General features: G+C 37.2%; 2 protein-coding genes across 2 annotated transcripts in view; both read right to left on the bottom strand.

Annotated features, from left to right (window-relative positions):
- Window positions 1-4,018, bottom strand: part of RNF128 (ring finger protein 128) — a 42,229-nt gene extending 38,211 nt beyond the window's left edge. Inside the window, exon 1 of the mRNA XM_086756312.1 lies at window positions 3,577-4,018. Within this exon, the coding sequence (XP_086612438.1) occupies window positions 3,577-3,976 (400 nt within the window). The 5' untranslated portion in view covers window positions 3,977-4,018. The remainder of the gene's footprint in view (window positions 1-3,576) is intronic.
- Window positions 4,019-5,120: 1,102 nt separating this feature from the next.
- RADX (RPA1 related single stranded DNA binding protein, X-linked) overlaps window positions 5,121-25,039 on the bottom strand; it is a 27,825-nt gene continuing 7,906 nt past the window's right edge. The window contains exons 7-15 of the mRNA XM_086756576.1: window positions 23,947-24,054; window positions 22,276-22,443; window positions 21,544-21,704; window positions 20,877-21,088; window positions 19,721-19,789; window positions 14,687-14,766; window positions 10,369-10,662; window positions 8,866-9,048; window positions 5,121-8,296 (exon numbers count right to left, since the gene is read on the bottom strand). Coding sequence (XP_086612702.1) covers window positions 8,151-8,296; window positions 8,866-9,048; window positions 10,369-10,662; window positions 14,687-14,766; window positions 19,721-19,789; window positions 20,877-21,088; window positions 21,544-21,704; window positions 22,276-22,443; window positions 23,947-24,054 — 1,421 coding nt within the window. The 3' untranslated portion in view covers window positions 5,121-8,150. The remainder of the gene's footprint in view (window positions 8,297-8,865; window positions 9,049-10,368; window positions 10,663-14,686; window positions 14,767-19,720; window positions 19,790-20,876; window positions 21,089-21,543; window positions 21,705-22,275; window positions 22,444-23,946; window positions 24,055-25,039) is intronic.

Genomic DNA, 25,039 nt, shown 5'->3' with positions numbered 1-25,039 from the left:
GTGAGAGTGGTGGAACACTGGCACAGGTTGCCCAGAGAGGTGGTGGATGCCCCATCCCTGGAAACATTCAAGGCCAGGTTGGATGAGGCTCTGAGCAACCTGATCTGGTTGGAGATGTCCCTGCTCCTTGCAGGGGGGTTGGACTAGATGGCCTTTGAAGGTCCCTTCCAACCCAAACCAGTCTGTGATTCTATAAATCCCTTGGAGAAAACCTTTCAGAACATACTTGATATTTTATCTTAGCTGCTGTAATGGTATTTTAATTTTCTTTTTAATATTCCTATCTCCAGTGTCCTATTTTCTCTTGTAAATGCACAAGAAAAAAAGGAAAAAAAATCCCTGTGACAAAAGGACACAGCCCTCTACTGGCGCGTGCCTGCACTGTGAACAAAGCAAGGACCCAAACTCGCTACTTCCTGACCTTGCAGAGAACAGTTATGCTGCTACCATCTGTACTCTGCTATTTGTTACTAAAAAAGGAGCCCCAAAATACCTTGTTTAAATTTAGCTATGTTTCAAAAAACTTGGTAAGTCCTGGAATTTCCATTTAAGTTTTGAGGAGCGGTGCTGGAAAAACGTTGTCACAGATGCATATTCCATTTCCTTCCCAGAGAAAATCAAGTAAGTGCTGGAAATGCTGCAAAGAGACATTTTTCTTCTAGGAAAACCTTCGTCTCTGTACCATTGGATCAGTTTAACTTCATGCAAGCAAGACACAAACACCTACAGAAAATCTTTCCCATGAACGTAGAGCGTTTTCCCACCAGTGATTTGTGTAATCAGAGAGGAATGGGAAAGTTGTTATTAATATCTTGACCTCTCACATTTTCCATAGTAAAAGCTCTTAACGTATCAGTGTGTCACACACATGTGTGTATGTGTGACAACAGACCAATACCCAGTGACAGGTAAAAGGAACTGCGGTGGAGGATGAGGAAGGAGTCACCAAGAGGGAGTTCTCTCTCTCTTTGTTCCTTCCCAGCAGCTTTACATTACCGATATTTCCTGCACACCCGGACTTTGCCCTGAACAAACTATCTCACTGCTGTTAGACTGAGCGGGTGTTTTATGATGAGAAATACATACATGATATTGTACTGTTGTAACAGAAAATAAGGTTGGCTAGAGCGCTCTATTGATTTTACGTCCAAGTCAGCAGGAAGGGAGGAGGGCGGTGGGAAACTGTGGCCAAGGCCCCGAGGCCTGGTAAAGAACCAAGGTGACGGGATTCCTGTAGCAGAGTGAGACAGATGGACGACTGAAGAGGTCAGGGCCAGCCCCAACCAAGAGCCGGCCGATAACCCTGGAGGCTGCTGCTCCTTGTTTAGACAGGAGCTCGCCGATGGCTGGCAGCAGCAGGGCAGGTTTTTCTCTCGCTGCTCTGCCAACAGGGCATCACGTCCAAAAGTCCCCTGCCCAAATGGCAGAGAGAATGAATCCCTCCTCTCTGCGCAATCCCAGCATTGGCAGACTCCAGCCAAACAGGAGAGTTCCTTCCCCAGACCTGTGAACAACTCTACTGTAAAAAAAAATAAATAATCTCCAAGCACACTTTTGTTCCAAGCACTGTGCTGCAGTGACCACCCCTCTCCCAGGCTTTTTCTGTTTCACCTAAAGAACGTACGGCTCCACACTTTGCACTGAGGGAAACAAACACAGAGGGACAATGCTTCCCCTACACGGAGCAGACCCAGAGCTCATCTCATGGAATTATTTTGCCCTCACCGTGTTTAACACACATGCCTACTGCTCTGATTTATAAACCCACTTTGTCACCACACAGATTGCACTGTCCGCTGTAGGACAACTATAGGAAATAGTCCTATAAAAATCACTATTTGTCCTTGAGAAAATGAAATCAATTAAATTAAGAAAGAAGGGACTTTGTGTCTCATGAAATACACTCTCTGGTGATGCATCTGTCGCTTTCAAGATTAAAAAAAAACTTCTTAGTTTTAGGAAAAAAAAATCAGGGCTTGCTTTCAGAGCTCATCCTAAATATCTTATTTCTGGAGTCTGGTCTAGCTGTCAGGTTTGTGATATCAGTTACCCAGTGTGTCTAAGCCAGGTTCCTTCCCGTTCCCCTCCGCTGGGCTTCAGGGGAATCGGTTGCCCTGCTCCTGCTGCACTCGCGCCTTGGGCCAGCTGGGGCCACTGCCGCTCGCAAGAAAGGTGGCTGGCACCGATTTTGCAGCTACATAAAGCCAGTACAATTCCTTCTTTATTCATCAGGTGTTCGTGTGAGCTGGCATGCTCCAAAACCAAATAAAAAAAGCAAGTTAATCTGAATCTTCACATGCCGGCCACTGAAGTCTATGTCACTTTCTCCAGTTAGAAAAAAAAAGCTTTGGTTTATTTGCTACACATTTCCAGTAAAACATTTGAGCTCCATTTCCTAGCTCTATCTTGATATCAGGAGAGTCAAAGCTGGCTCTATGGTACAAAAGTCACTGCACTTTCAGTGCTGTACAGCAATTTTTTTTTTACTGTGTCGTGCAATACCTTGTTTAGGATGCCTTTTTTTTTGTTGTTGTTGTTTTTGTTTGGAGCTGAGCCTCACACAATGGTTAGGTTTGTAAGGCACCTGTGATGCTCCTGCAGGTACACAGCTGAGGCTCTGAGCCAGCCAGCTCAAGAGCTGGTGTTGGCTGGCTCCTGTGACCTGCCCAGGGGTGGGCTCCACAGCTGGAAACTTCCTGAAGTGGCCACCCAAATCAGCGTGGGGATGTGATCAGTAAAACCCTGGCTCATCTCCAGACTAAAAAATGCTCCGTTTGCTCACAAAATCAGACAAGCAAGACTTAAGCCAAAGGATTCCTAGTGCAGCTCCACCAAAGTCTATTTCACAGAATTTGTATATGTACAAATATGTATACGTACACTTTGTACTAAAATTCTTATTAGACAGGTTGACCTAGAGCAACGCACACAGAAAGAGAAGCCAAGCAACATAATATCACAGTTAGCCTCTTGGTTCTTCCCTAATAACAGGTTCATAGCTATTAGAGCCAGAATAAGAGAGTACAAAAATTCTATCTAACCTTTCATTAAGGAATTTGGGAATCCTAGAAGAGGCTGAGCTCAGCTACTCTTCAGAAAGGATTAGAATAATTTAGGAGAAAAAAAAAAGGCAAGATCTGGCTTGCAACCTGCAAAGCATAAACCTATGCTGCAGACACTTCCAGGTTCATTTGTGTCCTCTAACCTCAAAAAATAAACCAGTGCCTTCAAAGCAAACACTATGGATTTCTCTACAACACCATCTAAAATAATTTGTGTGCTGTACAAGTAAAAAATGGTCCTAACTTCAAAGACTCAGCACTTTGTCTACACTGTACCAAGCTCAGAACCTTATTTCTTACTAAGTATTTCTTAGTATATTTCTTTCTGAGTATTTCTTACTAAGCACTGAAGTCAAGATTCAAATTTCATAATATTTTTTTTTCCCATTGCATTTCTTGATTAAAACAACATTTATCCACAAACACAACTGCTTCCTTATAGCCCAGCTGTGCTGCCCTGGCCCAAACTTCAGAGAAACAATCAGGTTTCAGTGCTTCACGCTGTGATACTCACCAAGGTGCGACATCAGAACGGTGTCGGTGTCTTTGCCTGGTGTGTTGTAGATCACAGCTGCTGCTGCACCCCTTCTGGTGGCCGTGTTAATTTTTTCAGCAAAACTGCAATTGCCTCTTTCAATCAGTGCTATCCATGGTGGTTCTGTCACGGTGAACTCGGTATTTGCGTCGCAGGCTTTAAGACTGGCAGATTTAGGAATGCCCACAAGCCCCTGAGTGCTAAGCAGAGGCGAATTTAATCCGTACAGGCCACATTCGCACTGCTCAGACACAGAGCTGTTGCTAGCACTGCTGAAGTAGTGTAAACTTAGAGAGGCACTCACAGAGAATGTTGTTACAGTCTTGGCTAAAATACTACTCAACAGCAGGCAGAAAAGAATTTTTTTTGCTGTCTTCATTGCTTATTCGTACAAGAACAAAATGTAGATGTCTACAAGGTATTTTTGGCTGACAGTGGTCGCCTTCAGTCCACAGTCTGCCGAGGAGTTTGAAATTTCAGCTCCAACAGGAACTTGACACCACCCAGGTAAGTCCTCCAGGAGTGAGTGAGCTTATCTGGAGTGGGGGCTGGGACGGGACACGGAGGGACACACCCACCTATTGTGAGGTAGAGATGCAAACTGAAGGACCTGCTAGTAACCTTCAGCCCTAGCTGTCTGCCTCTTTCTCACAAAGCATCATTATCCCCTTCCTTCTTTGCCATTACTGCACATGTTCTAGCTTTTATGATGCTTCCTAAGAGATTGCTCAAGCCCCCTGTGCCAGAGGACCAGGTCACCTTTCATTCAGTTATGTAAGCTCAGGGTTCTCACTTCACAACGCTGTCTGTAATGCAAATGACTGTTAGAAAGGTCAAAAGTGGAGGGAGGGAAATACTAAAAAACCTTACAGGTTTTACAGACCAAGAGAACGAAGTCACTCGCTGCATTTCTCCTTTTGGATTCTTTCAGTCACCTACTCTGTCAGGTACAGCTTGTCCCAGTGTTTATAATGAACGGATTTTAATATTGATTTATACCAGTGCAGGAGATGTAGAATCACCTAAACTGATCACAGAAGCAAACTACCTCTTTCAGCCCATTCTCACACTCTAGCTCACTTTCAAGATTTACATTGATGTGTGAATGATTATCACACAACTCTCCATTTCTGGATGTAGGCTCTATAGATGCCTTCTCTGAATTCAGTCAGTGCTGCATTCCATAACAATTACTAGTATTGACTCTTGCTTTCTTAATATTAGAACAGAAACATGAAAAACTTACTAATGTCCAGACTGAAAATAAATGACAAATTGTAAAGTCATCAAGACCTTTTTCCCATTTTTCTGTAAAAGTCATGCTGCACGCAGTGTTGGAAGGCAAGGGAAGCTGCAATTGGTGGCATGTATTTTGATGGAAGCTCGACCTAGTTCTCCTGTAAAGATTCTTTAAAAGAGTAAATAAACATGACTGTGAAGAAGATTCTTGGAAAACTGAAACAGCTTTCAGAAGTGAAAAGAAAATGGAAAGAAATTGAAAGAAATAATCCAAGACGTTTACATATATTAATTAATTTATTTACATTCTCCAGTTTTCAGTGTTGCACTAGTTCTACATCACATTAATTCAAAACTGATCTTACCTCTAAGATCTATGACTCAGCAAGTTTTATACTCTCAAAAGTACCATCAGCTACATACAGTTTACCTTCCTCTGGTTTTCCTTGAAATTAATGCTGGAAACATAAGAAACATGCAAATGTAAGATTTTAGAGTACAGTTCTTTGGTTGGGTATGAATTCTACAGTTAGGGAATGTGCTCTGATAGTATTTTACCCTCAGCAGTAGCAATACACAGCAGCAAGAAAGATTATTCCTATGACATTTTGCAGGAGTAAAGACTCTGTATCTTGGTTTAACATGGCAAAATTAACACGTTTTGACAGACTCAGGATCAAAAATAAGTTGGTTTTATACTTGTGTCAATAAACACCAAGTGAAATACAACAGCAAGTAGTTTCTTTGCAGAGAGGACCTTCGCCCCAGTGCTACAGTGCTGGTGCGGCAGGAAGGAGGGAGACAGAATGGTGAAACCATTTATTAACACTGTGACACCTCAGAAACTGAAGTTGGTGTATTAACTTCAATGTAACTTAGGTGATAGGGTAAGTGCCTCTACAGAATGACAGTAGTATTGAAATTCCTGATGACAGAATACAGTGTTGAAATTCCAAGTCTACTACAGGCATTGAATATTCTCTAGCTACACAGAGAACCTGTGCTTCTAACACTGACACTTCATTCTGCAAGAGTAAATATCTCTCCTTCCCAGCTTTTGCCATGAAAAAATTTCAAAACAATACTTCCATAAAATAAAATTATATACTTTAAAGTCTCAAGCGCATATTACAGATATTCCACACCATTCTGATATTTCTTTTAGAGTTAGAAAGTCCTACCAAGGAAGATTAAATGATTAATGCTACGAGTTTAAAGTGTAGAAAGCAGTGCAACGTGGCAAACAGCTTTTGCTGCATTTCTATTAGACAGGAGGGATAGAGTGGCTCTGTGACAGTGTTAGCCACATCAGTCCTTTCGTACAAAGATAATTACTTTAAAATTGCTTTTAGAAATAATGGTTTCATTAAAATTAGACTTCGACCTGAAGTATATCTAAATAAAAAATACTGGCTGACACAGTCAGCATGGCTCAGTTTGGTACAGGAAGTGCTGGTGCTAATCTCTCACTCTAGAGCAATGGCCTCTGATCTTCACATACCCATAAGCAACAAAATTACACAAAAACATTGGAAGCAACACCGTGCTCTTCTTGGGTTGGTATGTTTTCAGTTTGCCTTCTGTGGCAAGGTTACAAGGTACTCTGAGAGGCATGAGTTGACAAACATTGCTCTAGAACTAATACTATATGATCCATACACAATATAAAACATAAAATACATAGTCACATTTAATTAACTTTTAGTCCCCATGCAATTTAAGTTAAATTTTTCTCATTAATACATTTTAAAACTGTAAACCACTCTAGAGAGACAGAAAAATTTTATCAATATCTTTGGAATGCTAAGGCTTTTACTTTTTATCTGAAGTTGCCTATGAACTTGTACTATAATAGAGACAGTTACGTTTCGCCTTCAATTACCATTATCTGAAGTTAGAGTACAGAATTTAAGTACTTGAAGACAAAGTCTACTCTCTCCAGGGCAGACAAGTGAGCTACTAGTTGAAAGAGATACGCCCCAATTACCAATAGGCTGCTCAAACATGCCTAGAAGTTTTCCACAGAAGAATAAACTTGTTCCTGTAAATAAACTCTGTGGGCTTTGGTCAATAAGGGTACAATTTAATTGGCAAGCTTCCCTAATGCAATCATTTCTTCTCAAAGAATTGAACTGAGACCAGCATTTCATGTGGACAAGTTGTCAAATAGCAATGTGTTTTAGCTCCTGTTTGAGAATACTTTCCTAAGGATCCAATTGTATACATGATGTGAGGCTGTTTGACTTGGGAGGAAAAAGTGGGACTTGGTTTTGAACTCAGCAGGAGCCAGCTGCTACCTAGTATACAGGCAAAAAGTTGTCAGAATTTTACAGACTCTCTTGCTCTTGTCCAAGTAGCAGCTTCTCGCAGCTGCTGAGCTCCTTCATGTACTCAGAATACAGCTATTGCTAAAAAGAAAGAGGATAGCGGTGATCAACAGAAAAAAACCTAATGGTGTGACAAACTCCGTATCCTATCATGCTAAGCACTCCTTAAAGACAGTTTTTCTCTTGCAAAGCTAGAAGCAAGTTCCACTAAGAAAGCTTATTGTAAAAAATAAATTTTTTTTAAATTAATAAATAAAATATGTTAAAAACCTTTGGGTGCTACACTCACTACCTAACGCTGTATATACAAAAGCAGACATATAAAAACAGAGCAGCTGACCTTGCTCAGGTAAAAAGAACTGAAAGTGACTTCTTGGATCACTGAGTCCAGTCCCTGGTAGTAAAGGCACCATGGTTTTTAATTCCTTTCACAAACACAATAAGCTTCAAGCCTGAAGAGCAGTTAGTCTGCCTCTAGTACCTCCCACTAAAAGATCACTATAGAACATAACAGCTCTAATGCTAAAAGCTACTCTAATTTCCAGCCTAAATTTATATCACAGCCAGTTAATTCTTCTGCAAACATTGCCTTTAATATTGGGAAAGCCTGCCTCTCTTCTCAGTTCTCACCCTGATACATATATTTCCTGTGTACGTATGCGCACAGGCAGAGAAAGAGATTACAATCACACTTACGTTCCTTGGTATCCTATCAAAAGACAAGCTCACTGTATTGCCTATTCATCCTTCCTGAACATAAGCGACCAAGACATCGTGTAATCTGTTTTTTCAAGACTGCCGAAAAATAAAGGCAACCATCGTCCTTCTCAATTACAGGCATGACATTACAATTGCTCTAAGAATAATAATTTTCTGTTTCTGCCTGCTAGTTCTAGAAAAGTGCAATGTGTAGAGGGTGCATTCAAGTTACAGCAATTTTATTTCCCTCCTTTTGAACAACATAAATTTGAAAAATAATTTATTAAATTACACTGGATCCAGCACACCAGGTTCCACTGTCTTGTAGATTTTGCTCAAAAAGACTTCAACCTTATCATCACCCAAGTGACAAATGTCCAAGATGCAGACAACGTGTTTGCCGTCTAGATCCATTGCTGCTTCTACAATTTCATCTAGAAGTTAAGAAAAGATGTTTTAATATACATACAGTAAAAAGGGATACTGAACTGACATTGTTTTCCATGCAGTAATGTGGGTATGTTCAACCTTCTTTCGGTGAAAAACCTCACGCTAAGTATTAAATGCTGGCCCACTGAGATTTTTTTTTTTTTGGGTTGGTAAAATTTTATTTCTAAATTCAGTCACTAAAAATGACAGCATCAGAACCATCAGAAATGAGATATGGAAAAGCTGAAATATACATTACTTAACCATTAGTGATTCTCAGATTTCATAGCATTATTCAAGGAAAAGTAAAGATGTATTTAAATAAAATCAGGTCTGTCTATATAAACACGATGCTTATATAGCACTTTGCAGTATGATACACATTAACAGTGTTCACCATATTTGTTGTTAGGTGCTAGTAATCTGAAGGAAAATAATTAAATAGCATGCAAACACTTCAGTTTATAGGCACTGTAGGTTGTGTGAAAGCAGCTGTTCATAGAGGATTAACTCTTGCACTGAAAGATAGAACAAGAAATGATAAATAAGTAACATCAGTGAAAACCAGTCTCACTTGAAAGTGGAAACATGTCACAAAGCTTTCCATTGCTGGCAGCCTTCTGCTGATGTGCAGAGATGCAACTCATACAAGACAACAACGTATCATTTTGAATGTCTTCGAGTTGAAATAAGTGGGGATCTTCAGGACAAAACAGTGGAAGAAATGCAACATCTATTGCTACATCATGGTTTATACCTGTTGAAAAAAATATTTAAGTTAGCAGAAAACTTCCTCTTCAGCCCATTAGCAACTTCATGCACCATTTCTTCTTTTTTTAAAAAAAACCCCGTAGTATTGCAGGCTGAACACTGATTTTTACTTACTTGTTCTTTGTCCATTAATTAATAAGTGACATCTAAAATTACATTTCAATATATACGTATACATATTTATACATAAGCACACTCAAATTGATATGATGCTATAACATACTACGATTTAACGCTAACAATGCTGTTAGCTCAGAAAATATTAAACCAACGTTGGAAGCCATTTCAGACTCCTTTTAACTTTATCGCTGCTACAAGGGCAGAGAAATTCATTTTACAACCAGTGTATCTATGCAGTATGCGGTGCAATACTTGTGCTGCTTTTGTCTTGACTGTTACATTTTAAGTCCCAGGATTCTAATAACGGTAAATATTCAAACACCTTCTCTGCAAATCTCCCTTAGCAAATAAAGGAAACTTTTAAATTGTGGGAACTTAACATAAGCATCGTTAAGCTACGCGAGTTCCTTCTCCTTGTAATGGGAAAACAAAATCAGATTAGTATCCCACAGTAATTCTAACAAACAGATACACATCAACTTGTGTATTTATGTTTTAACAAATAATGATCAATCAATGACACTTTCTGCTAACCAGAAGCAGCAGAGAGCAGTTGATAAGTATGGCTAAAATACAGCCCTTCATTTTCTACGGTGGAAGAAAGGCGCTTTAGGAGCAACAGTACTCACAAAATAACTCAAGGAGAATAAATCTCAAAAGAAGCATTTACAGCTGTCCTTTTCCTGTTAAGAAAACTATCTTGTTTCTGATTATTACCTCTCCAGCAGGAAAGTCAGCTGACAATCGAGTGCAAGTGAATAATTTACCTGATTATGTCAGACTGGTTGAACTAGTGAACAGGACCTCCCTCTAACTGCAACAATCAATAGCTTAAGGACTAAACACATTCTTCAAAGGATACAGATAAACCTATACACAAAATTGCAATTATATGAAAAGTGATACTAGAAACAAGATATTCAGACGTTTCACTTAAAGGTATTGTTAATGAGAATTACAGCTTTCTGGTAAAAAAATATCCTAAATCATGTCTCTACCAAAAATCTAAAATGTCAATCACTTTTTTAAACTTCAAGAAATACTTAGAATCAACTGATTAATTTAAAGAAATCCATTCAGTTTCTGACAAACCTTCAAGTCATTCTCAAGTTAACGCAACAGAGAGCTAAGATCTTATACTGCTCTTGCTTAACCTTTTTTAGAAGCCAAGCTACCAAGTACTTACCCAGAACTGTCACTTCATAATACCCAAGGCCACTAGCACTTTTAAACTCATTGATATTTTTATCTGTTCTGGTTTCTTTTGGCTGATGCACTGCTGCATGAAGGTTGTACTGTTGCATCAGTAAGTCTTTGTGCACATAATCAAATTTACGTGGGATGCTTTCTGGGAAAATTGTGCTGTGATGCAAATATTTCATTAACTTGTCTTTCACTTGTGCCCACAGGTCACTCTGCCATGAATCACAAGTTCTTCCAGTCTCTTCAGCTTCAGGTATATCACTCATTCCTTCTCGGTCTATTAGAAACACAGAAAATATTTAGTTGCTTATACACTCGTAGAATTGTGTCACTTCTCTGCTAGATGAGGAATATTTTCATTAGAACATTTCAATTATTAAGACATGGCAGAATGTTGAAAACATACAACATAATGAGTTAAACTAGGGCTGGAATGTGAGTAAACTGGTAACCTTACAGGCCAGATGTGTAGTAAAGACTTATTTTACCACATGAAGAGCTTTGCTGTGGCTTGTTTTTGGAGAAACCATGAAAACAAGTACAATGGGTACAAGTGAAGGCAAACTTTTCCATTCCTGTCACAATAACTATATGCTTACACTGAGGACTACGCTACATTTAAAATTTCTTGCTACACAGTCAATGATAGCTCCATTTTTCTTTCCTTTTACATGTAACTTGAGGATTGTTAATGGTAAAAGCTTATAGAACCATCACTTCAAATTCTGAAGGCAAGCGTTAAACCCCACCTTTTGATCTTATCAGAAAGCTCATTTCAAAATATTCCCAGTATAGCTTTGTATCTCCTCCATCTCCCACGAAACAACTTCTCATCAAGTAGCCTTCTGAACTGGGTATGTTATCCACCCCAACATTTCTCTATGAACTTCTTTTTTACTTTACTTATTTTTAGTGTCATAATTGCTACAATGGAGTATCAGGGTGTTAAAAAATGAAGAAACCAGAATGTACGCAGACAAAATTGATACAACATATGCAAGAACATTCAACAAGGGAAATAAGAGTCTTGCTGCATTGAATCAGACAACAAAGGACAGTGAATTTAAAGAAAATTGTCACTGCTACTGAAACTGAAAGTATGCTTTGGATTGCATAAAGCAGCCTGCAGTATTTTTCACAAAGAACTGGAATTAATCATATAAGGTAAAGGGGCACATGAAAGCTGCCACACGAAGAAATATTTTTTCTCACTATTTTAATTGGAGAATGGCAGTATTCTCTGCAATCATGAAGACTTAATATTATACATTAGGCAAAGAAAGTACAAAAAAGTTTGAGAATGTAAGTAGTGGGATTTAAAAAAAAAAAAAAAAATCCTTTCTCTTTCTAAAACTTCAGTCATGACTTTACTTTTCTCCCTCGATACCTCATCAGTGCTGTAATTTGTGTGTCCTGCTTGTACACTAATTATTAACTTAGCATAAACAGATGTGTAATTAGGATAGCACAGTAGAAAGAGCCCCTACTGATTATTTAAACAATAAGATGCTGAAAATCTTTAATAATCTGACTGCACTTTAGAAGAAAAATAAAGCAAATGTTTGAACTCCTCTAGCTACAGAATCTCTTGGCAGCAAAGCCTACTTTTGTCTTTAAACCAACCCAAAATATAAAAATGGCTATGGTGAACATTTAAACACATGATTTCTCACAAAAAGCAATTGAGATGAATCCTGTTTTGAGTTCATTTAGGAGAGGGAAATTTTTTTTTTTAAATATACTGTATAATTACAGTATACAGCAGATTTTTTTTTTCTTGTAAAAAATTAAAAGTTAATTTGGTCATCAGCTTACACTGTTACTACAAAAGTTCTTTCTTGCAAACACTTCTGTTAGTAAATCTGAATCAGTGCATTTCTGCTTTACAGTTACATTTCATGTTATCTTACAGCACAACTGCAATCTTGTACTCCTCCTTTGTACCTCTTGCAAAAAACCAGTATCTGGAGTAAATGAAATTCCACTGAGTGAACCTTATCCCAGTACTGCTCCGCTCCCCCAAGAGATTTCAACGTTTGAAAAATACACTTCCATAATTCATTTTGTTTCTGTTATCTCTTATCAGCTTTTTTGCACATCTACCCAATGACCATTCAAAAAGAGTCAGTTTGATGTGGGCTGCTACAACATGGAGCGGTTAAGAGCCAGAAGGGTCAGCACTGCTAATACATAGTTATAAAGAGGAGGTGAAAAAATGTCACGTTTCCATAAATAGCTTCTAAAGGCAGCTAAGGGCAGTTTCCCTTGCTGGTATTTAAAAAAAACCCCACCTCTACCTTCGACCATGGCAACACTATGAGTAACACTTCCATTTTACATAGTACCTATGACCTGCATATCAGTAAATGGAAAAATAATTACACGATACATAAGTAATTGATACACAATCTCAGAACACTGCAAAAAAAAAAAAAAAAAAAAAAAAAAAAAAAGGCATCTTCGATACCTGAAGGAACACAGCATACAAAAGTGTTCACTTGGATAGATACACCATAATTAGGAAGCTTGTTAAGCAAAATACAAACATGCTGTTATTTAGATAAAACTAGCATCAGCCAAACAATTATTATTTTATATAAGACTAATAATATTGACAGTAGGACTGATGTTATGTCAGAAAAATAAGTCCATGTGTTTAATAGCTACATATACTAAAATATTCATATAATTATTGCATACTTACATTAGATGAGAGACTGATTAATTTATTTTGGATTACACTCAAAATATCAGCCAACTGAAGTTAAACAGGATTTCACATGCAGTGAGGAAATATCAGTGTAAATGATATTTTAATTTAAAAATAGAAGTATCTAAATATAACAGTATTTTAGACATAAATATCTAAATATAAGTATCTAATGCAAGGCTTCTTTCCTAAAGTTAAAAAATGAGGCATGTATTTCTCTGCACATCTTCATATCCTTTTTTTTTTAAAACCAACCTTTTAAACCAACCCATTGAAACAGAATATATGCATTCACTTTATGAGATCTACACAATATCCCAACAATTCTAGAGAAATAGCATAGCACGATAAACACTACAGCTACCAGAAATTCCTGTAAAATGAACACTCAATTTGATTTGTCATTTTTAAAAGCAATAAAAAATTTCACCAAAGATTAAGAACAACAAAGTAATCAATTCTCAAACTTGCTTACAGATATGTTTTTTTACTTTTGAAGAACAGATCTCTACACAGTACCTAACGCTCCTCTTTCTCTGGAATAAAACTTCACTTTAAACAGTTATCTGTAGAAATTTTTCTTCAATTTGAAAGTGTCCTCATCATTTCAGTCTCATAACATATTAAAAATTTGGGAAAATTCATTGTAATTTCTATTGCTTTAAGGCAGCACAGCAGAGTAGATCATAATGAACAGGCTACAAAGACAACCTCTCGTGGTCATTACTAAATTAAGAGGAACTGCTACCTTGTAAAAATAAAAGTATGGACAACATTATACATAATACAGTTATACATAGAAATAAATTGGCAGATGTTAATGTTGGGACAGATGCTAGCAGTAGACAAACTTTTAGATAAAATTCCAGGACTCCAAGTATATTCAGTCAGCTTCGAAAAGAGGAAAACATGTCAAAATATTTGCATGAAATAAAAAACAGACCAAGTTGCACATAATGACAACTGACAAATTAGACTTCTTCCTTCATCCAAAAATAGGTATCAAGAAGCTAACTTTGTGGAACATGAGTTTATTTTTCAATTGCAGAGGAAGAAAGAAAAAATTAAGAATATTAACTTAGAAAAATCCCTAACCCAACATCACTCCTATACTGGCTTGTATGTTTCATCCATTTCCTCCCACACCTTGCATTTGTCTTTTTAATTAGGCACTCGCATAGCTTTGGGGCTACCTTTCCCAAGAGGGTCAGTTTTATCACATGCAGATCACTACAGCAAAAAAACTGCCAACAGAAAATGTGAGGTCTTATGCTACTAGGTGCTTCTGAGATACAAAACTAACTTAAAACTTGTATAAAGCCACACTGAGAATTTATTCCCCATCCTGGGAAACAGCCCAACACTGTCCTTCCAGCAATCCTTTAGAACACATTAGGGACATGACTGAGCAGAATGACAGGAACAACACCTTGCTACAGTGGCTCCCTAGAGGTTGATGCAGCCGGATGTACGGAAGAGCTCTCTTAACAAACAAGGGTTATAAAGACACCTTTGTTGCCTGTTTTGGACGTGAAGAGAAGAAGCAGGCTTAAACCTCCTAAGGTTAACGTAACAGCGATTTGCAACATACCTGTGCAGTGCTGTACACTGTCGGAGACAGCCTGTTCATTTTTATCTTGCACAAAATCTTCATGTTGAAATTCATCCAAGCTATAAAAAGAAAGTTATAGGGTGTGTATACATATATATAGTTAAAACCTATTTAACCTCAAACACTATGCAGCAAAATTTCAAACCTTGTCAGATTTCTAGTGATAAATGATACAGGCTTGAATGAGTAAGCACTAGTACCTGGTTTCATATCACAAGACTTGTAATATAGCAGCTTGATGTAATGAGACCTACTACACTCAGTAAATCAGTATGAACTGCTGCATTTCTTTGCTTTATGAAGTAGAGAGGAAAGTATTTTACACTCAAAATCCAGTGTTTGTTGCCCTCTACTGGGAAATAGCACATGTGACACTAAAAGCCAAACATCACAGATGGCCAACAAGTTTATGTCTTGATTCTAAGAAGTGGTTGCACAGCATGCTGCTGCACTTCCATATCAGCTCCCTTCAGCAGTCAAAAACAAAGCATGAATGGAGCCGGGCCATCAGTCCAGAATCCAAAATGATACCAAAATTCCAAATACATTATTTTCCTTTGGACATACTACTCTGTTTTAAAAAACAGTTCAATAAAGCAAACTAGATTTTTGTTATATTTTCATTTTCAACCATGTCATTTTGAATTAACAGTAAGCAACAATTCTCTAACAATCTCTCGTTGCCCTGAGAGCTGGTGGATGCCCCATCCCTGGAAACATTCAAGGCCAGGTTGGCCGGGGCTCTGAGCAACCTTGATCTGGTTGGAGATGTCCCTGCTGCTTGCAGGGGGGTTGGACTGGATGGCCTTTAAACATCCCTTCCAACCTAAACTTTTATATGATTCTATGATTACACAGGAGGAAAATGTAACAGATACTCTACAACCACAACATGGTAAAATAAGCTCTTAGGCCCATGTATTCCTTTCTTCTTTGCTCCATTTCTCTTATTATAAACTCACCATGATGTCTGAATAAACTTAGGAAAAAGACTATCTTGATTATCTTGCATCTCAAACAACTGAGACATAGGCAAGATGTTGTTAAGGTACCATTAAAATTACAGACTACAAGAGTAGTTACTAATAAAAGATTGTAACTGCAAATACACAGGGATAATAAAAAAACTTGCATGCATTTCTACAGGAGTTTGTAATCCAAAGTAGTTTTCAAATTTTGAGGTCCAGGGGAACCTCAGAAAGATAAATGCAAGATGTTAGATCTAAGTTTACGCCGTGGTATTTTTGTGTTTTCTGATGCAAGGTGGCAAGAAAGCAGGTAGCAGTCAGTCTCTTTCTAAAATGATAACTCAGTAAGTACATTGTGCTTCATGGCATTATCTCCAGATAAAAGAATGTTTCCACGAAAACAGTATCTTATGAAGAATTAATTCCTTTTACAAGAACCATCATGGAAAGTAATTACTGTGCACGCAAAACAATAAATTTAACATTTACATACCAGCTATATTAATACATTTTTCAAGCCATTAGAAGACATTTTCAAAAGTATGAACAGAAGTAGTCTAATTAATAATAACGTCCACAAAACTCGGACTTCTCAACAAGAAGCATGAAAATCTAGGACAATGTTAGGAAAGATTTGCTCAAAAATCAATGTGTCAAGCTAGATACATGCCAACTTCCCTCTTCATTACTGCAGATGATTAAACTAAGTCATAGTGCTGACAAGTTGATATTACGGAAATGCTTTATTTTTCTTTTAAAATCGTCTAGTTTTGGAGGTGAATAGGCTCCAATTTAGAGCTAGTACAGCCTTTGAAGAACATGAAAATAACTTGTCACAATTTCTCCCCACTTCTTTCACAGATCTGTAGCTGGGATGATTTCTCCTACCTGCCCGACACATTATTCCCACAGGACTCCTTTGTGCTGGATGCGCGTACGGTGTAACTTTAGCTACGTTCGTAAGGGAAACCTACACAGTTTATATGCTTCTTTGCCAGCCAGTATGTCTGCAAGTCACCTGATACTACCCAAATCCTTCCATTTACTGCAATATGGTGTGGCTGTTTCACAGCAAAACACTCACATTCCTATTTTGCCTATGCCAGCTTTATGAGAACTTGTGCAATCCCAAATCTGCCATTCCCAGCCTGCATTCTGCAGACTCCCCTTTTCACAGATGCCCGGTTGCAAAAAAGCCTTTATTCAGTATTTCCAGATGCACTCATATTCACCTTTTCAGTTGTTGTACTTTAAAGTATTGTCAACAAAAATAACATTACTCAAAATAGATGGCCAATGGATACTTTTAAAAGATACTGGGAAAATAAGCATGTCTTGTGCTTCACACTTATTTCCTAAGCACTGTGACTAAATGTGATTAAAAGAAATTAAGAAACAAAATAGTTACAACTTGTAGCCATGCCCAAATGATGCAAGGGATTTAAGTGTCTCAAAATAACAAAACAAAACACCCCACTCACCAACACAAACTGTGATAAAGCCTTATTTTATAGACTGGTTTGAAATCAACTTAACTCAAGTGTCATGACACCATTATGGTATATGCATCTACCATGGCAAGTAATAGAGAAACCAAACAGCTTTCTACAACAATTTGACAAGTCTACGCAAATTGTTGATATGTACCAATTTCTGCCTAAAAAATTCCAATTTATGTGAAAAAGGGATCTGAAGGAAATGTCAAATTCTGGGAAGCTTTCAGTCATGCAAACCTAAAGCTGCATTTTCCCATATTATAGAATCTCCATCCCTTAGGTCTCATCAGAGGGGAGGGGAAAAAGGAGAGAAGGATCTAAGTGACATAAACATTTAGAAGTGAAACTGCAAGGACAGAAGCATACAAACGAGTTACTTTCAGGCAGTGCAGAGTGTGAGCACATAGGGCACCAAGAACTCCATAATAACTGCAGTGCTAAACTTACAAAGATTAAAATGCTAGGAAAACTACTGTGGATTTTTTCACTTCCACATAAAAACAAGCCTGAGATTCCTGATCTTTCTCCATTCACAATAAACTATCAATTAAACTACATATTGAATGCTTAAAAGTACATTTAATGTCTCTACTAGCAAGGATATAAATATAAACAGTAATATTAAATCAACCAGTTTCCTCTTACCTTGTTCTTTCTGAAACCCTCAACAATCAGATAAGTAAGTTACCTCAGAAATGTAGGAAGTGAGGTTGTCAATAAAAAGCCTTAAAACAAGCTCTTACTTTTCAAAACAAAAAAAAACCTTTAAAAATGCAACCACATGCTGAAAAAAACTGAACAGAATACTTGATGCAAAATAATCTAAGCTAGAGTATGTACTTCAAAATATACCTCTACTGTTGTTATTTCATCAATGTGTTAAAATACTTCAGTGAGAGCAGACATTCTGCTACTTCTAAGCAACAGAACAGAAAATAATGCAACTTGAAGGTATGTCAGGCTAACTTTCTATTTTTCTTCTGCAATTTGGAGAATTCAGCACAACTTCATAGTCAATTACAGAAATACACAAGTTACCTTTTAATTATATAGAGTGAAACAGCTTTCCACAATCCAACACAGACTTTCTCCTCCTTTAGTTGGGGTTCTAGCACTAATGGCATAGAGTGGACACACAGGTAGCGAGGAGAGTAGCAGATTGAGAAAAGCAGAGAACAAAGGGAACATGCCTTAACTTTTTGCTTCACTTTTCAGAAATGAGGAGAAAACATTCTTCCCACCCTCCACCCCCAAGAGAAAACGGAGCATTTCTCAGCAAGTGAAAGAAAACAGGATTCCTCACATTAAGAAAAAAAAAAAAAAAATCCTGATTTTCCTATGGATTTGTGCTAGAAGTCCCTGAAAACTCCTACACCATTTGCAGAGATGTGACCTTAAAGGCAGCTGTCATGCTTTTAATGAACAGGCTGCAGAGCCAGGCAACCATTTCTCCTAGAAAATGCAGTACCTACCAACAGGACTTGAGGAAACAACAGACGTGGACTCAAAAGAGCATCATTTATCCCACAGAAAAACCTTTTGCAAATTAGCTTCTAATAAATGTTTTTCAAGAAAACAGGCATGCTTGTAGGGCAGCAATACTGGCACAATGGTCAGCAACTCATTATCGACTCCATCACTACTATTGTTGCTATATCTCTAGCACCATAATTCTTTGTTTTAGGGGGAGGGAATAGGTGCTAAAAGTAAACCAAGAAGGCAACTGAGGGGTATACGTACTCATGACACAAGCCCAAATCACGGCTGCCAAAAAAACCAAACATCTGATGTTACTAACACCACAGAGTTCAAACATTCACGTTACCTGAGCTGTGTTTGGAACAAATGTCAAGAATTTATGGCCCTTAAACAAAACGCATGAAAGACAGTAGCTTTTAACGCTAGACTAGCAAATAAAAACACTAATTCAGTTTCCTTAATAATTGCCCATTTCTAGTCATTTCATTAGGTTCCAGACTAATGTCACAGCTCTGGATTTGAAATTCCTACCTGGATTTAAAAAAAAGAATCCTTGTACAATGAAGACTGAGTGCTGGGCAGTGGAAGGAGCCACGTGGATTCTCAGGGACGACTGTACTTACACTTCTATAGCACCAACGATGATGTATGTGTAAGGTGTATGCAACCACCACTAGCAAATCCATTAATGCTATCACATTGTTCACTCTGCTTGCTAATTAAGCATCCCTCCCTCCTACCTTTGATTTTCCTACTTAAACTGTAATCTCTCTAAAACAAAGTCTACATCTATTACACTGCTTACCACAATGGACCTCTCTTACTATATATTCCCTAAGCAGCACTAGTAGGAATATAAAAATATGTTTAAAATTATGTTCAGAATAAAATAATTCTATATATTTGAACTAGAATCGGTGCAGAGGAAGTGAACACAAAATACTAAACTCTACCCTGATCTGTTCTTTCATTTCACTTCCATACAGGTTCCTGACCTGTAGAAGTTTCACTTAAAATATCTTTGTTTCATCACTGCAATTATTGAACACAACTAACTTCACATGACTTACCCAAGTTTTCTTCTTGCAGACCGTGTGAAATAGGGGCAAGATGATACAGAAACAACAGACGCTTTTCCCCTTAAAGTAGGAAATTCACCATTATTTTAGAGTATTTAGTTAAATAGAATACACAAAGTGAAGAACATGTCTGTTTTTCTTTCAGGCATAACTAACCTACGACACTCAAGTGTTAGAATTTTTCTTACATATTGGAAATCCACTAACAATTTTGCTGTAACACTGCCAATATAGAACTTCTATTCACCAGAGTTTTCCTAGTCTTAAGTTTTAATTCAATCCTAATTACACTTAATCTCACTTTCCCTCAAAATATTCTGAATACCCACTCTCTTCACATATTACAACGTTTGGATGTGAAGTCGAGATTTTTGCAACACTGAATCTGTCAGTGTATAGACCAGGCTTTTAACACTAAGTATGGGTACATTAGATTTTCCACAAACATTGCAACAAAAAGGCAATGTTATACAAGCAGATATTTTACTCTTGAATCTAACATGACTGTATCAGACAAATTACTTTGCGTTATTCCATTTCTTTATGTCAGACTGATATCCATTGTCTATGTCTGACTAGAAGCAATACAATTTCACGAAATCCCATCACAAGCAGAGCCATAGTACTACAAATTATTTTGAGCCTTTAGGTTAGCACATGATCACCATCTACTTGCCCTTCTGATAGCAAGGTACAGTCACATGCAGTACGTTCCATTATCCAGGAAGAAAAATATAAGGCATGTTTGAAACCAAGGAACACGTATACCAGATCAAGATTCTACATTTTCAGTGAAGAAATGTTATTTCCTCAAACCACTGTAACTGTTGCTTGTTCCATGGCTACATCATTAAACTATATATGGTTCAAGTATTAACTACTTTCATTTAAAATTTGTGAGATTAGCAACAAATTATTAATCGGAAGAGAGCATTGCAAACCAGACACCTGCTTTATCAATCCTTCATTAGCCTGAGCAGTATAATTGTCATAATCTGATGCTAGGAAAAGTACCTAACTGCCTTTTAAAGATCAAACTACACATGCTTTTAAAACTTTCTTATATATTTTCTATGCCCTGGTCTCTGAACTAATTTCTATAGATACTTTTCAGAAGATTCATCACATATTAATGAAGACAGCTTACTGTTCTGCATCTGTATTTGATCTGCGCGGTATCTTTCTCTTGACTGAACTCTTTTTTGACAGTAGAGCTTGAGGCTGATGTTGTTCCCCAGGAGTGCAATGTGGGCCCAGAGAAGACTTAACTTCTTTACTTTGAAGATTGGTGTTTTTTCCCTTGTGAATACAGTCATCTTTGGACACAGCAGAACTTTCAAGAGACTGAGAAGTATCTTTCTGCAACAACAGTTAATTGTTTAATTAACTTGCAAACTTTACAGTAACTTTTAAAGGAAAAGAACAATTTACCTTACCTTCTGAAAGTCACATTATATCTAGCAGAAATCATCTTCTAATCATACTGAAAAGATAAATTCTGTCTAGAAAGTGACAGTGAGCATGTTGCAGTAGTTGCCTCTCCCATATTCTCATTTACATTAGGTTATCCAGGCAAACCAGTAACTTCTAAACAGTGACATAGTTTTATGGAGGACTGCTGTTAACACTTTCAGAAAAGCACTGAACTGTTGCTTTTTAAAAACTTCTAAATACAAAAATTTTGCTCTCAAAAGAACAAATGAGGTTAACCAAGACACAATGTAAATAAGTTCTGAACTCAAATGCAAAATTCTCCATTCTAATTACAATCATAGTTGCTTAAGTGCTGTAGCATTAATTCTCAAACACTGTACCTGAACGAGTTCCACTCCTGAGGCTTCTTCAGCTGCACTGCTACAGCTGATGTATCTTATGGCACTAATTATTCCCTGAACAGCAATGCGCTTGTGTTCTCTGTAGTGCAAGTCTTCAATCTCTTTGCCTGTTTCACCTATAGCTTTCAAAACTGACTCAACTGCAAAAAAGAAATTTCCATATACAAGTTTTAGAGAAATACAATATAAAAATGTCGGAACACAAGACTCAAAAGAGAAGATAATTTGTTACTAAATGTTAAAACGATTTAACGTTATATTTTTTAAGAATTTTAAATCATTTTGTTGTTCACATCCGATGGACAAAATAAAAACAATAAATCTTTTTAGCTCACAAGCACCTTTTAGTATGCATTATCAAACATCACAATTTCTATTTCAGGTGAAATTTCTAATTCATTGTATTTGTCAGTATAATCGTCTTTAATTATGATTTATCAGAATATTCAGAGTAAAACTTCTAGGCAGATCTGTAGCTCACGTAAGCTGCTGCAGTTCTCCTGCAGCTAATGGTGCCAGAATGCTTTCTGTAAGATGAGGACTTAGCCTATGCTACATTTAGTCATGAAAGGGAGTTTTTCTGAAATGACATTACAATTTATGTAATTACCAGCAGGAACTGTGTTGCTTTTTAACTGATACTTTGAATGCTTAGAGAAAGGCTGAACTGAAAAAGGCTACAAATCTTAAAGATATTTGACAGTATGATACCTTTATTGTTTTTACAATATTTCAAAAAGTTATTTGGAGGTCGTGGAAAAGGATAATAGCCACCAATGACAGTTTTCCTCATTTGATCAGCTTCGCTTTGTGTTTTAGTCCACTGAATGAAGTTTTTCACTTTGGTATCCTTGGTGTATGGCTGGCCCTTGTGCCACCCTTTAAAAACAAAAATAATCGGGTATCAAAACCAAAGCAGGTTACTGTCATCCGTTCTCATCTTGAAACTATCCTGAACGCTACGTAGAAAAAACAAATGATGAAAAACTGGACTAGAGAATACAAAAGACATCTTCCCACTAGTCAACTGTATTATGAAATGAGTATCTTGAATTCCTTGACTAATACTTGCATTTGACACTGAAAGTTAGAGAAATGCTAAGTAATAGAAAGAAATAAAACAACTAGCAAAAACGCTGCCAGAATATTTTCTCACAGGAGAAACTAAACCAATAAAATGATCAGAAATTGTTTTGTTAGCAAGAAAGAGCAGATAAATCATCCTCACAGGGTTCAGCAAAGATCGTTAATCACAGGTAATTGGCAAAGTATGTATTCATTGTTGTCTGGTTTAAAACCAAGATCTGGACTAAAAGCAGCTTCATCAAACAGATTGTAATCTGACCACAGCTACATCTAATCTGTGAACTGAAATAGATCTTACCCAATGGTTTGCAATCTCCAGCTGTAGTTCTCATTTAGGACCCAAACAGACATAAAATGAACTAAAGCTAGGGTGGGGGAAAGTTTAAGTATTTAATTAGAAAATTAAGCACAAAATATACTGAAGCAAAACAAAGGAAAAAGACAACCTCTCAAACCCTTCATTCAAGAGTAAACTAAATCCTTAGAAACATATTAATAAAAAGGCTAGCGTGCTTTGCCGGTCCAGTTAAGTATGAAACATCCTATGTAGGAAAGACCACATGTATAGAACGGACTATGTTCAGGTACTTTTTTAGCACAGATTTTTCTCTATTCCTACTCATCAGCAGAAAGATTCAGACTGGGTAACCGCTATGTTAGGAACACCGAAGAAAAGAGTTGGATAAACACACACAGGAAAGAGACACCTACTGCATCTTATACTGCCTTGCAATTAGACCAGTACATCACTCACCTGCAACGCTGCTATAATCTTTCTCCGATTCAAGAGGAAACACACTATATATACAGCTAGGAAACACACTATATACACAGCTGTGCATGGTCCTGCTTGTGATGCGCTGACTGGTGGTACCTAGTGTACAGCATCGCAGGACCATAAAGAGTATAGTAACTGCAGAGGGGAGTATTCAAACAAGAGTATCTAGAAGGAACGTGCATTCAGCATCACATCCCAGACCATGTGGTCTGTGTAAGGCGCTGCACACTGGAAAGAGGAAACATAACAGCTCTCCAAATATTTAGTGAAAAAGATTAGCTAAGATAAATTTAGGTCAACTACACTTTTTTTTCTTTGTCCTAAGGAAATCTGTAAGCCAGAAAAGTGTCAACTGATTTTTAAAATGTTTTTAAGGAAGTGCTAATCTGCATTGCTACTCTATCAAAGGATTACAGAAGTCTAAAATAATTAGTGAACAAATGAAAATTACTTCCCCTAATAATACTTAGGTACATAAGTATTATACACTATGTAAAACTAAAACTAGTTTAAGTTACCTGTAATGAATATTTGACTTTCATTTGAAGTCGTAAGGTAAATTGTGCGGGAAGGATTCTCAGTGAGGTCTCGTACCACTCTCATTTGTGTACACACCAAATAGGTCACTGGAGAGAAAAAAACACATTTTTTTTCACTGATATTTCATTGGTTACAGAATGTCAAAACTGACGCACACTGGATTAACTTTATTACGTGCTCTAAACAAGACATTTTAGTTCTTGACCCTACAAATGCTTCAGCATGTATCGAGTGTCTGTTATAAATTATAATATAATTAAATTTTCAATTTAGTAAGTATGCAAGGAAATGTCAGTATATATATTAGGACTAAAACATGAGATACTTCATCAGGTAGGATATCAATGAAAAAAGAGTAAAAATATCGATATTAGATGGCTGTGTTTCTGAAGGATAAAAAGCAGAAAATCATGGAAAGTACACAAAATCATGACATGCCACTGCAAAACTTCTAGAGAACAAACTCACTCTTTTGTTAATATCTCAGCTAAACACTGGAATGTCATTCTTTGCTATTTCCCCAAAACACTCAAGATGAATGCAGCCATAATCTTAACAGGGTTATGCAGCTGCTCCTGCATTATATGATATAAAAACCACATGTGACACCAACCAGTGTTAATGGAAGGATAAGTGCTTGGAGGAGAAGAGAAAGAGGGCAAGAAGAAATATTTAAAGCTCTTTTAAAATCCCTACAGATTCCTCAGTTTGAAGTTTATCATTATTAGTTCACAGGCAATAACTAACACAGCTGGGTGATGATTGCTGCTTGGCAAAAAAAAAATTATTTAAAGAAATGAAGCTTCTCCACTTTCACCTCTCCCTTCCTCCAATCCTCTTACATTATTCCTGTCTATAAAAAACATACTTATTTACAGGACAAAAGGAGTATTAGATTTGACTAGATGCCTTATTTATTTGCCTCTGATGCAAGAGATGTTGTCCCAGGTGCTTTTCTTAAGTTTATTTCAAATTAGTGAGATCACGTGAGCCTCACATCCAGCTGCCCATCTCTTTGTTTAGACTAACCAGCAGACTGCAATACGATAAGGGTTTCAAATAGTTAATTTT

The sequence above is a fragment of the Chlamydotis macqueenii genome, chromosome 11 (genome assembly GCF_036417535.1).
Source record: "Chlamydotis macqueenii isolate bChlMac1 chromosome 11, bChlMac1.mat, whole genome shotgun sequence".
Taxonomy (NCBI): Eukaryota; Metazoa; Chordata; class Aves; order Otidiformes; family Otididae; genus Chlamydotis; species Chlamydotis macqueenii.
The sequence above is the reverse complement of the archived record's forward strand: the minus strand, read 5'-3'. Positions and strand labels throughout refer to the sequence as shown.